Source organism: Babylonia areolata, chromosome 21 (genome assembly GCF_041734735.1).
Source record: "Babylonia areolata isolate BAREFJ2019XMU chromosome 21, ASM4173473v1, whole genome shotgun sequence".
NCBI lineage: Eukaryota > Metazoa > Mollusca > Gastropoda > Neogastropoda > Buccinidae > Babylonia > Babylonia areolata.
Window position 1 is genome coordinate 40,511,949 of NC_134896.1, and position 13,800 is coordinate 40,525,748.

The 13,800-nt window shown below is 38.2% G+C and overlaps 1 protein-coding gene across 1 annotated transcript in view; it reads right to left on the reverse strand.

Annotated features, from left to right (window-relative positions):
* Positions 1-13,648, reverse strand: part of LOC143295928 (proteasome activator complex subunit 4B-like) — a 62,609-nt gene extending 48,961 nt beyond the window's left edge. The window contains exons 1-12 of the mRNA XM_076607613.1: positions 13,372-13,648; positions 10,230-10,370; positions 9,681-9,797; positions 8,606-8,650; positions 7,955-8,104; positions 7,308-7,371; positions 6,327-6,401; positions 5,572-5,691; positions 4,771-4,860; positions 3,616-3,674; positions 2,170-2,370; positions 1,279-1,465 (exon numbers count right to left, since the gene is read on the reverse strand). Coding sequence (XP_076463728.1) covers positions 1,279-1,465; positions 2,170-2,370; positions 3,616-3,674; positions 4,771-4,860; positions 5,572-5,691; positions 6,327-6,401; positions 7,308-7,371; positions 7,955-8,104; positions 8,606-8,650; positions 9,681-9,797; positions 10,230-10,370; positions 13,372-13,604 — 1,482 coding nt within the window. The 5' untranslated portion in view covers positions 13,605-13,648. The remainder of the gene's footprint in view (positions 1-1,278; positions 1,466-2,169; positions 2,371-3,615; positions 3,675-4,770; positions 4,861-5,571; positions 5,692-6,326; positions 6,402-7,307; positions 7,372-7,954; positions 8,105-8,605; positions 8,651-9,680; positions 9,798-10,229; positions 10,371-13,371) is intronic.
* Between the last annotated feature and the right edge of the window lie 152 nt (positions 13,649-13,800).

The window sequence follows — 13,800 nt, forward strand, 5'->3', positions numbered from 1 at the left end:
TGAAAAACCTATGACTAACTTTCGTGGATTATTTTTTCTTTCTCTTCTCTCTTCAATTGTTTGTATCTTGTTTTTTGTGTGAGTCTTCTTATTAGGTTGTTGACAATGTATTTTTCTTTGTGGCCTACAATTGAGTGTTGTGCTGAGTCTGTATGTGTTTAAATTGCTTGTTTCTTGGGAGTGGGTGCATGCGTGGGTGCATGCGTGTGTGCGTGTGCGTGTGTATGTGCCATGGTGTGCGTGTCAGTGAGTGTGTGTGTATGTCAGTGTGTGTGTGTGTGTGTGTGTGTGTGTGCGTTTCATAGTTTGAAGAGCATAAAGACTTAAAGTCTTAACTCCCGAGAGCAAGGTTTCGGTTGCGCCCCTTTTCTCTGCATTCAAATTTTGTATTACGTGTAGCTGACACATTTTGTACTTTCCAAAGTCAATTCAGGTCTAGATTGGAAGCTGCTAGGCAAATCTCGCTCTCTGCCATAAATGAAGCCAAACCGTAGCTTTATTAGGCTTTTATTTTGAATAAACCTTCACCGACGTCACAGTGTCAGACTCTGGTGAGAAACTGGCTTGATTCAAATCGCCCGCCATTTATAGTCCAGTTCAGGCTTTAATCAGACAGAGGATCAGAGTATAATAATATGGAAACAGTCAGTCATACTGAAAGTGTACAAAAACACAGACTGCACTGTCTGTGTAGAGTGTGTGGCATGCGTTCGAAAAAACGTACCGATGCATGCATGAGATACTGTTATTCTGTTCAATCAGAACTCGAGGAGTATCGTGGCATCAGTATCATGTGTGACAGAAGTGATACACATTCCACAACTCTGTGTAGCACGTGCTATGCTGGGCTATATGAGATAAAGAGAACAGAAAGCACTACCACCCTGCAAAATGCTAAACCTCTCCTGTTTCAGTCAAAGAACTTATCTCACAAACTACTGGCCCCTATTTTGCAGTCCTCTTTTCAGCTGGGACAAGAAAAAGAGTCACTCACTCAGTGTCAGACAGGTGTTATCAATGTCTGTCAGTCAGGAAAATAAGTAACCACATTCAGACTGATACACTAAATAATAATAATGCTTAAGTTTTATACGGCATGATTTCCAGTACAAACGCTGCTTAAAGCACCTAACATAATCCAATTAAAATCAAACATGACCAAAAAAATCATAAAAGCTCTTTACCAACACAAAAACATCCAAGGCGTTCACACAAACGTATCAATACTCGCAATACAACAGCGCCACACACTTTTCAAAGCTGTGTCCAATAACTGACCAGAGTTTTCTTGAAGTCATTGGAGTCAATGCCAGGCAGCGCCAGCTGCAACAGAGGTATGACGTGGTTGGGGCCGTCAGGGTAGTACTTGCTGCAGCTCAGCATGGGGCGGGCCGCCCCAACGATGCAGAACATGCAGGAGATGAGGCGGTGAGGCTCAATCAGGGTTTCCATTGCTGGGTACATTCTGAGTGACATGTTTTTCAGTATGGGTCAGCATTTATCTTTCAGCTATGACAGGCCACCACAATGACATTCAGGCCTTTACACTCAAAGAACCACGCACACTGGTGATCAACTGTTTTTATGTTTCAAAGTTTTGCTCTTTTCCTTTTTTATTTTCACACACATTCACAAACACACATCCCTCTCATAGAAAACACACACAAACACACACATAGAGTAATTTCACATGTATAAAAGCAAAAGCAAAAGGATTTCTCAGCATCCCAACACAAACAACTGAACATATTCTGCTGAAAATATGCCAGTCCATTAGTAGGAATTGTTCATCTTTCTCTTCACAACTCTTTCCAACCACTGAGTTACTTTTTTATCAATCATTTCCTCTTGTGAGTATTCTTTCTTTCCATCTTCTTGGTTTAAATAGTACTTTATATAAAATGTCAATACAAATATAATGAATTTGACAGGTTAACAAGAAAGCAGTCCTAACAAAATGTATATAATATATACAAATGCTGAATATATGATGGATGTCTCTGCAGGTAGAACTTTTAAATAAAAACATGAATCATAAACAAAACTAAAAACAATACAGCTGACAATCTAAAAAAAAAAAAACTATAAAAAATACATTTTTTTTTTTATCAATACTCCAAAGAAAGAAACACAAACAGAAGAAAACATCCAAACAATACAGCAACTGACTTCTCCAGCAGTGGGGGCACGATGATCTCGGCCCTGAGAGAGGCCAGATTCCTGATGGCCGAGTCCTGACTGGCCCACTTCCCAAACATGGCCGTGAACACCTCGGGTTTCAGTGTCTCCACAAACTGTGTGATCTCCTCGTTCTGCAGCTTGTGCGAGTCCGGAACTGGTGTTACCCAGGAGGGTTTCTTGTAGCGTTCCCTGGGGACAGCAAATTACTTGACACACAACTGACACACCTGGAGGAATCTGGTACAGTTCTTCTGTGTGGCACTCCAGTGACTCCTCACACAGTAAGGGGAGAAGAAGAAGGAGGCAACCAAACACAACAAAAAGATGAATAAACAATGCCAATGGCTAGAGAATAAAGCAGTAACAACAGTAATGATTACAGGATAAAATTTGAAAGTCCTGATGATTAAAGAATAAAATATCATTTTACTGAGGATCAGAGGATAAAATACTAAAAAGCCAAGAATATAAATGTCACTATAAAAAGGAACACATACTGGAGTGAATGTCTCAAATACTGTGACCCTTTTCAAACAAATGCATATCAAATTGTGTTGCTTATAGCCCAGCTGACCACAAGAGGGCCACTTCAGGGTTGAAACCCCTGTCATAAATTACAGAGAGAAATCAAGCAATGCTCAATGAAAATCACCACACTAAACTGACCAATTCAGAGGCGAGTCTTGCTAGATAAAATTCATTTTGAATCAAGCTAGAATCATCATACTGCTGCTTACAGCCAAATAAAGGGGCTGTTTCAGAGATGAAAACTTTCACTTCCTTAGCGAGATGGAAAATAGTTTCAAGGGGACCATTTGTAAAAAAAACACAAAAAACCAAAAAAAAAACCCCATCAATATAGAGCCAGCAACAACGTTTTTGTGAATGACATAGACATTTTGGAAGTTAAAAACTCAGTACAGAGAACCTCACTGGAAAGCAGATTCTATGGAGCTGCTTCACCTTTAACAAGGTTGGAATGTATAAGAAGAGTCTGAATACATACATTTTTAGTTGTCCTCCACCGCACCACTGGTCACTACAGACTTTGGCACAGTAACAACAATTATACTTCTGGCTACACCACTTTTCATAGTTCTGGCTACACCACTTTTCTGACTCGCATTCTGGGGCCAAAATTCAAAGCACCAACTGTGGATAGTCACCAGAATCTATTCAACTAAAGGCATGACAAGGAATCAAGAATGCCAACAAAACCGTTACATGACCACTAAACCCACTGAAAAAAAACCACACTGCACAGATCAATAAACAACTCAAACTCAATGTCTATTATCAGAAAGTGGAAAGATGTTAACAAATGAACTGGATCTCACAAAATGAACACAGGCATCAAGTCACAATGGTCAATTTGCAGTCAAATGCTACAGAAAGCAGAATTTGTGGTATGCATGAAGATATAAAATCTCTTACCTGCAGAGCCTCTTCACAACCAGGAACGGCATGGTCTGAAGAAAAGATGACAGCTTGAGCTGAAAAATAAACAAAGCCACAGATTAAACACTGGGACAAGCTTTTTATAAAAAATGGACCAGAAAAGAAAGATTCTATTATATCAAAACACAAGACTTCACCTCCTTCAAAACTTGTATTGACACTTTGAATAAGTTGATGAAATATATCATATCTGAATGTAGTAAATGTTCAGTTTTAACTTAAACAAAAGGTGTAACTCACCACAGCAGATCCATACATGCTACACTACAACTCAGCCACTATTATTAAAAAATAAGTAAGTAAATAAGTATATAAATAAATTAATTAATTAATCAATTAAATGTATAGAAAAAAAAAGCAGATTGCGAAGTAGATGTCACGGTCATTTCATTTACTAATCACTGTTAAGAAAATAGTGACCGGGATATCATTATGACAGGAAGCGTAGAGTATAGCCTTGTCACGCAGTCCCAAACCAAAATGGACCTCTATAGCAACATCGTCATCATCATCGTCATCCTCCTGCTCCTTCATCGTCATCAATATAAACAAAATAGTCTCAAAGTCTGTGGCCTTTCATGCCCTGCTCTCATGGTGACCTCAGTTTCGATACCCCTCCACTTCCGTGCTTGGGGTGAGTCCTGTCAATGTCGTCAGTGTCGGCAGATTCATGGGGGGCTGTTGTTTGAGGGACGTGGTGGCGGTCTCCACTCTGGGAGGGACGCTCACTCAGTCTGGCTCCGCGACTAAGCCATTATTGTCGTTAGTAGGGGGCTTAGTAGGTGGTGTCCTAAGTACGTTAAAAAAGAACAGGCACCACTGAACACCACCGAAGTGACTCAGCAGCAGTGCAGGGTCTCCTCTGGTGTGTGGCCTCCTGGCGACCTAACATCGATGGTTCCCTGTGGACTCCCGACGCTGGAACTGCGACGGACGAACCCGGGTGTGGCTGTGTATGGGGGAATCTAAATGAGTGGCGTGGGAGTAATGCCACTGAAACGGTGCAGATGATGGGGCAGCAAAAAAAAAAAAAGAAAAAAAAAAGAAAATAGTGATGCCGCATGACGACTTTGATTACTTATCACTGTCAACACAAAAGTATCAGAGAAATTCAAAAATCTGTGTGCTTACCGACCAGCGCCCTGAGTTGGAAGGATGCAAGAAGGAATGCAAGGCTCTGAACAGTTTCTGTATATGCTGAAGGGCCGAGTCTCCATCACCCTGTAGGTACATCATCCACACTTCATCCTCGTCCATCTCAATTCTAACACACAAGGATGATTAAAAAACAAAACAAAAAAACACTTAAGAAACAATTCTTTTAAACTTAAAAGTCGAAAAGTAAAACTTATTAAGCTGAATAAAGAACATGATAGTAAAAAAACAAAGCAGCTTGATTCATCAAACAGTAAAAAGAGGTACATTCTAAACTATGTATAAGAAACACTACAATTAACTCAAATCATTATCAATTTATTAACTAACTATGTATAAGAAACACTACAATTAACTCAAATCATTATCAATCTATTAACTGCAGATTCTGTACCAGTAAAACTAACAGTAAAGCATTCTTGCAAGCAATCAAATTTGCCTGCTTTAAATTTACACATAAATTAAGAAACACAATTCCAGAATATGAAACCCTTCTCCAAAGTGATCATCATAAATTTCTAAAATTACAGGAACAATACGCAAATAACTCTTTTTCAAAAACTCCCACAACCAGTATTGCAAGTAATAAAATGGTTAAAAACAAAAAATGTAAACAAAATTTACAACATTTTTTTTTACTTACACATAAAATCAAGAATAAAAAATAATTTTAAAAAATCACTCAGACACACACACGACCATAGACTGCACCATGTCCTCTCTACTGCAGCACCACACACACAACATCGACAACCATAGTGCCAGTCAGTCACTGACCATCATGGCGACGATCCAGGTAGCCACAGAGTTGGTGTCGTAGCAGTGGTTGCCACGGGAATAGTTGACTAGTTTGTTACCCACTGGCAGGTTGAAACTGCGCAAGACTCGTGTGAAGATCTGCAACAGTGGGGGACAAAGCGCTGGTTTTAAGAATGGATGACAAGGTATTAATTGTGCAGATATTCTGTTTGGTATACAAATACAAGGAGGAACATGCATGCATGGATGACACAATTTTCAGGTACAAAGATAAAATATCATAAAGTCTTTTAGCATCTTACTTTAGCTCAATATAATTGTACTTAATTAGCAAGCCATAGATTACACGCAAACATATCATCCAGTCCTGCAAGAAAAACAAAAGACAAATAAGGCTATAACTCTTTTCTCAATCTTTCAAGATTGTGTTTTAGAAAAAAATACTGCTAGTATGAAGGCTGTTATTTTCAATTTTACATTATCATTTCATGCTGTTCAAAATCATTCAAAATTTGGCTAGATGCTGTACCCTATTTTCAAGTTTTATTTTGATATCATCCGTGTTTGTAATCAACCTTTTGAACACAATCTGTATGAAAACAAAATCATTACTTGTCCTGTCCTACCATTTTTTTTTTTTTTTTTTTTTTTTTTTACAGTATAAACGCCGCCATACACTTTGTCACTTACTTCACTCAACCAAACACCTTTTTAAGCAAAACAACAGGAATGACAACTACATCACAGCTGAAGAAAATCAGTAGCCTACTTACCATGGGCATGTGTGGCTTCCAGTCAATGTAGCCAATGGTGTCGTTGGCCAATCGTGAGAACAAGTTGACCAGGCTCTGGTGACACAAACATCAAACGCATCAACTGTCCAGCTTCTCACATCATTAACTTGAATAAGCCAGTCCCTTCACCATGATTGTTCACTGACTTCCTTCTAATCCCACTACCTGACACATGACTGCCTATTTCATCATCACAGTTGCTAGCAACCCACCACCAACCCCCTCAATGTATAAAATATGTCTGAGATCTGAGAAAACACACAAAGGATCACAGATTAGCTCAAAAACACTGCTGAAACTCCAGATCATCCAAGACCAGGAGTATGAACTGAAAATTACTTTTTTTTTCTTCTTTTTTTTTTTTTAAAGGTCAATACAGACCTAATAGTCTCACTAGATGCTTGTTTCCTGACCTAATATAGCTCTTTCTCCTGTAATAATGAAATCACCATGTCTACCACGGTCTTATAATTCTATTTGGAATGGTTCAGTGGCATACTGAAGTTACCTCAACATCTCTGGTACTCTCTCTGAGATGCTGTTCTTAAAAAAAAAAAAAAAAAACAGACCCAGGAAGATGTTCACAGAAGCTATTATGGTCAAGGAAACCGGCATCTCCAAACACATGGGCATCTATTGCCTGAATGATCAATGACCCCTTTATTTGCAAACTGACACCCTTGATGAAGGATTTATATAAGAGATGTGCTTCTAGAACTACCCTGGAGAACTTCAGTCATGACACAATGACATGTATGGTTTCTATACACCTTTATAATGATATTCAAATCCACATGATGATATATGATAACTCTGTTTCTGTAACCAACATACTGACATCAGTGTTTCCCCCTTGGCCCGACAACATCACTTTTCTCCTCTTTGAAGTCTTTCTCTCTTTTTTTTTTCATAACATGTCACTGTACACATATTCTGAGAGGAAAACAAAACAAAACTTACCCCCTCCCAAGATGGGCAGTTGCAGAAGGAGTACCACATGTCCAGTAATTCCTGAAGCCACAACCTAAAAGATGGGAAGAATAATAAACCAGAAAATGCAGATCAAACAGCATTTCTGCTCAGACCAGATAATCTAAATTAAACTACATTTCTCTAGCCTGTCATTTGCAGATGTTACAGTATACACACACACACACCGTTTTGAAGCAGATGTTACCATCCCTGACAACTATCCATTCTGATTTGATGATGGCATCAAAAAGCAAAAGGTAACATGCACTGACACAGTATCCATTGTATGAAATGTAATGTCCATTCTAACTGGCTAACAACTGTAAATAATTACCCTAAATCAGTAAATGGCTACAATAAATACTGCATCAAACCACCTTCAACCAACTTAAGTGATTACATGAACTGGTCAATTTTGTAATGTGAAAAAGAAATGTGAATATATATTAATCACACTATCAAAATTTGAGAACTTTTTTTTTTTCAAAATCTGAGAATGAAAACTTTACAACAAATGTATCATATAATGTCCTGCAGAATACTACAGCTGGATAATGTACAAACACATATACACACTCAACTGCATGCACACACACTCACACATAGAGCAAGCTTTTCCCACGGAACCAACTCACTTGAATCCCATGTGATGTTTCTCAGGTGGAAGACTGGTGGGCAGAAACATCTCCAGATAGGACAGACCTCGAATCACTGTCACATCAAACGGACACAGCAAGGGACGCCACTCCTCTAGCATTTCTTGGGTTGACTCATCTGAGAAGTACCTGGATGGAAGCAGATGATGATCAAGGTTTAGTACAGCAAACCCACCAGTGTCATCAAGTTTCATGTGACAATAACGACTTTTCTCCACTGAACTGACCTCACCAGAAGTCCCACTCAAAAAACCACAACTTCACCACTTTCACATGAAGACCCATTACAAAGATATCAATACTCGCTTTTGTAAATTTACATAATTTTCCATATTATTATCAAACATAATCTTAAAAAAAAAAATCAGAGAAAAACTGTATTATAAAGAAACTAAAACCATCAAAATCATAATTAAACTATTAGTTTTAAATGCTAAGGAACAAACACAAATACTAAAATACTGTTTTCTTGTTTTAACAGTTCTTCATTCGCAGTATCTGTGGTACAAAAGTTAAAAATTCTGGGGAGCGTTGGAGTTTTGGGTTTTTTCTCTTTCACCAACAATTGGCATAATCCAGTTTTCATAACTCTCCCTCCAACAAAAAAAATCCATTATTAACTTGACTTACGTGCGGCATTTCCGGACAAGTGCCTTGACCGTGTTGTCAATGTTCCTGAAAACACAAATTATTTTTGGGTATCATCATCATCAGTAACATTCCACCTAACTCCAGGGGGTGTGGTAAGGAGTGGGGGGAGTCAAAGAACTTCAACTTTTTTCATAATATGCTTCTAATTCACAACTGCAGATAAATCAATATTTTTCACATAAAAAAGTTTTTTAAGCCTCCCATACAGAGATTATATAATGAAAAATGGTGTAATTACATAGCATTTAAACTTAATCAGGAGACAGATCAAAACAGCAAAGAAATATCATCACTAACAGTACAGGAGACCCTCTGTACATGTTTTATTAAATAATAATCAAAATGACAGCTGCATAACATTCGACACATCCAATAAATAAAAACTGTTTCGGTAAAAATACAATCACAGACTTGTATGTCCTACCACAGTTTAAAACTATGCTGTAATATATTACAACTGTTTTCCTGGTATAATATTCTGACATTTGACTCATATGTTATTAATATAAATATTTCCACTGCTGTTATTTTAGTGTACTAAAAGAGGAAGGTGGAAGAATGGTTAAAACGCTCATCTGTCAATACAGAGGGTCTGGGTTTGAATCCCGCTCTTGCCCGTTCTCCCACGTTTGACTGGAAAATTAAATTGAGTGTCTAGTCATTTGGATCAGACAATAAACTGAGGTCCTGTCTGCAGCATCACTTGGCGCACTGAAAAAGAACCCATGGCAATAAGATTGTCGTTGAAACCCACTCTGACAGAAACACAAAATGCATGCACTCAAGGCCCAACAAGGCGTATTGGGTTATGGTGCTGGTCAGGAATCTGCCTGGCAGATGTGGTGTGGTATATGGAACTGTCCGAACGTAGTGACACCTCCCTGAGAAACTGAAACTGAAGCTGAAACTAGTATACTATAATGAATGTTACATGTTCTCATATCTGACTGTCGTTCTCTATTATCAAAAAAACAATAACAAAAAAACGAACAAACCGATAACAAAAAAAAATATGTTAGACATATAGACAAAAGTGAGATACTTAGATACTGACGAGGGCAAGAGGCGAAGTCCATGCTGCTCCAGGGAAGAGTATATCGTGTGTTCTATCAGGTCATACAGTGGTCGCCAGGGCAGGACCAGGTCATCTCGACTCAGTAGCTCCTCTTTCCTACACAGATGAGAAAGAATGGTTTCCTTCAGTGAAATCATTACTCACCCTTACATTTCATTTCATTTGTCACCAAGTAATGACTGTGAAGCTGAAAAAGATTGTCAAAGATATCATACAGTTAAAAAGTTAAAATGCCACTGCACTCAGGTAGTTGTGTGGTTTATCTTTAAATTTTATATATATTGAAGATACATGTATTTACTGATGTATCTTCTTCAAAGCTTAATTTCTCCAGAACAATTCACATTTTCAAAACATACATAACAATGTACAAGCTCTAACATTAGTAACAATATTTAACATAACTAACAGAGGAGACATTTGATGGCTCATGAGGTTTCAGCTGTGCCCAGTCTCCCCACACACAACCAAGTCTACTATTTCTATCACAACTAGTACTACTACAACCACTATTGCATCTTCACTCACTTCAGTAGAGCACAGAGAGCACCAGAATACTTCTGCACAAGGGAGTACTCCATCTCTGGGGAAGTTGCCAATTGAAACATCAAGTGCACAAAGTACAAATGATCTTCTTTGGAGAACTTCATGCCATACAGCTGGATGTACCTGTAGAAACGATTATATCCATTTGAATCATCACACACACACATACAGTTACATACATTTAATGATAATCACTAAATCAGTTCCCAAGTTCTATTCATGAACAAGTACAGGATAAACAATATAAAGCAGAACATGGTACTACTAGTGGAGGACAACAAATGTTGGTAAATAATTCTTTTGTCATAAAATCACTTTAAAATGATACCATTTTTTTCTCAAATGGATGAGGGAGTTGGTGGGTGATGGAAACAAAAACCCTTCAAAGAGAACAACTGTAGGGTCATTTTTAATTCTGAGCAAGAGACCAAGTTGTTATGCCTGGTATAAACCGAGTTCCATCCCCTGTGGACCTGTCACAGGTCTTACTCTCAGCAATGGCAGTAAACCATCCTACTAGTACTACGATACATTACACATCATCATGGCTCAATGTTAAGAATATTAGGTAGAAGCATGCTGGACTTTCTGGCTACCTTTTCTGTACGCAACAATAAATACTATACTAGTAACAAATGAATGATGAACAAGGAAAGCTGGGCCTTAAAAACTCACAAGTAATTCTGATACTCACTTAAATCAAACACAGGAAATGTGGAGGGAATAATAATATATAAAAAATAATTTAAAAAAACAAAAAAACAACCCCACAACTAAACAGATAATCTTTAACTGGACACTAGTTACCCACTATTGTTAGTTTAACTTGGTCTTTAACCTTCAAGTTCAAATGGTTTATCATGTTCTTGCCATAACCGATCAATGAACCAGATTTTTTTAAAACTGGTTGAAAAACTCCCTGTCTGATGTTTTTTTTAATCCAAAATTCCATTGATGCCATGTTCTGAACTTGACCCTTGACTGCATTCATTCTTGTCATGAACAAACACTAACATATTTCTAAAAGCCTTTTCTACATCAATATATGCCACATTGTGACTGTGATACTGAAGTTCAAAAGAGATGCTGATGGTCACTTTGGCCTGTCACTATACATATATAAAGTTTGATGAAAATTGAATGTGAACCAGATGCTGTGGTGAATTGATTAGCGTCACAGACTGAGCATTAGGAGCACACAGATTCAACGATGCCAACCCCAGTCAAGTGTTCGTAGGAACAATCAGGAAATTTGATAGGAACACTCGAACTCCAGGCCACTTCAGCAAACAGGGCACAGATGCTGTTTGACAGAGATGCAACTTGATTTAGCCAGGTTCGGTCGGGCAAATGATTGAGCTGGTTGGTCCACTCAATGCTATTTCAGTGTAAAATGACATTAGATCAGCATCATCACATGAGACCAAGGTTATTGGTGACTGCCCTGGCCTCATGATCAGTAAGTCTAGAGCATCTAGGAAATGTTACGACAGGAAAGCACGAGACCATGCTGTGTAGTCGAAAATGAACTCACCAGAACAAATTTGATGTTGGCACAACGTCCAAACAAACTGCAATCGAGCGTAATAAAATCTGGTGAAATCCTAACAGTTGGCATCTCTGCAGGTTTAAACACCATGAAAAGTAAAATTAACAATGGGACATTTCAGCCCATAGCTGACTGCTTTCCACAGTTGCTAAAGCCTACAACTCAAATGAAAAGACTGAAATTACACAAAGGCCATCCACTAGATGCAACTTTGAAGCATTGCTCAAATCTGCAGGTATTAGTAATTTCTCCAACATGTTCAACACCAGAATGGATTGAAACAAAGCATTGTCATGTAGTCCCGAATCTAAAAGACCCTCCACAGCAACATCGTCATACGTATCTGTCCTCAAATATAGATAAATTGTCCAAAAATATTTGGCCTTTCTCTATCACGGTTTCAGTGTGTGTGTGTGTGTGTGTGTGTGTGCGTGTTTGTGTGTGTGTGTGTGTGTAGTTTCTCTTTTTTTCTTTCTTTCTTTTTTTCTCCTTTTTTTCTAGGTGTTCCTGATTAAAACTATTTCACTTGCTGCTGGTTAAACTTGAAGATGACCATCTTATTCTTATCAAGTTATCTTACCTAACTCTGGGGTACGGGAAGACACGGAAACAGGCATCTTCTTGTGTGTCTGTGTGTGTGTGTGTGTGTGTGTGTTCTTTAGTTTAGCGTCTTTTCACTATCAGTGATATTAGTGTGTGTGTGTGTGTGTGTGTGTGTGTTCATGGGCTTTTTTAAAGTCATATTTTCACTTGCTTTTCAAGTGATCTTTAAATGTGTTCATGAATAATTTACTCCACCTTTGAGGGCATCATACAAAACAAAGTATACTCTTTTCTAGTAAATCACAACATGTAAAACAAAGTATATTCTTTTCTGTTGCATCACATTTACAGGGTTTGTTTTTTTTACCCAGCAAATGCTTATTATCTTAAGGGATCTTTATCATCAAATGTAACTGATCTGCCAGTTTGCTATACACAACAAGGATTAAACCATCGCAGTAGTACTTGCTTGTTAATCATTATATCTAGCAGGCTGAGGAACTATAAGAACAGCTCAATCTTGAGCTATTACTGATATTTGCTCACTAGGTGCAGCTGAAATTTTAACCATAATATTCATTGACATAGACTGTCTCTGAGACGGATCTCAAGACCACTAATTGATTCAGATTATATTACACCCATTTGGAACGCGTGGGAGGGGCTGGGCCGACGGGAGGGAGGGGTCTGTAAGTCACTGGAAATGCTGGAGACAATCACACCCCAAATCGTTTGGTTCATATATCCATGTATGATTTATATACAGGAAAATATTCTGTATCACGAGAACAAAGTTGTCAGAATGATAACAAAGTCTGTCATCGGTATTTAAATTTCATTTTCAAGTTTAACCTCCCACACACGGACGTGCAACTGAGTATCGCAAGTATACCGACACAGATCCTGGTTCCACCACACCTACACACACTGTTCTGTAACGGTGCTTTGCGATGTTCTTTTTTCAAACGATGAGGTGCGTATACTAATACGTGTAATCTGAAGAAGAAAAAAACAGCAAATAACGAAAATTACTTCGTCAGTTGTACTGTCCAGTGACTTGTTCCAATCTTGGTGTCTCGCAGTTGTACTGACTTGGCAAGATTTTCCTTGATTTCTGCCAAATGTCCATTCGATTCTTCGTCGAGTTCATCTGCATAAGGTAACAATCTGCAATAAATAGATTCTCTCTGTGGGATAAATCCCAAAACATCCTCTCTGTTTGCCATTTTCTGCTGAAATGGTACATCAAACTCAGTTGATGGCATGACAAACTCCTTTAGAAGGCAGCCATACTGATCGTTGACGTATATTTTCTTTCTTCGCGTTTCATTTGCTAACATACTACCAATCACAAGGAAGGTTTTGTGATATTGTTGGCCTCTTTCTGTCATGCTCTTCCATTGGTAAGTATTTTCTAGTTTCAGCGAATTGCCGGCGTTGTAACACAACGAAGGAAGAACA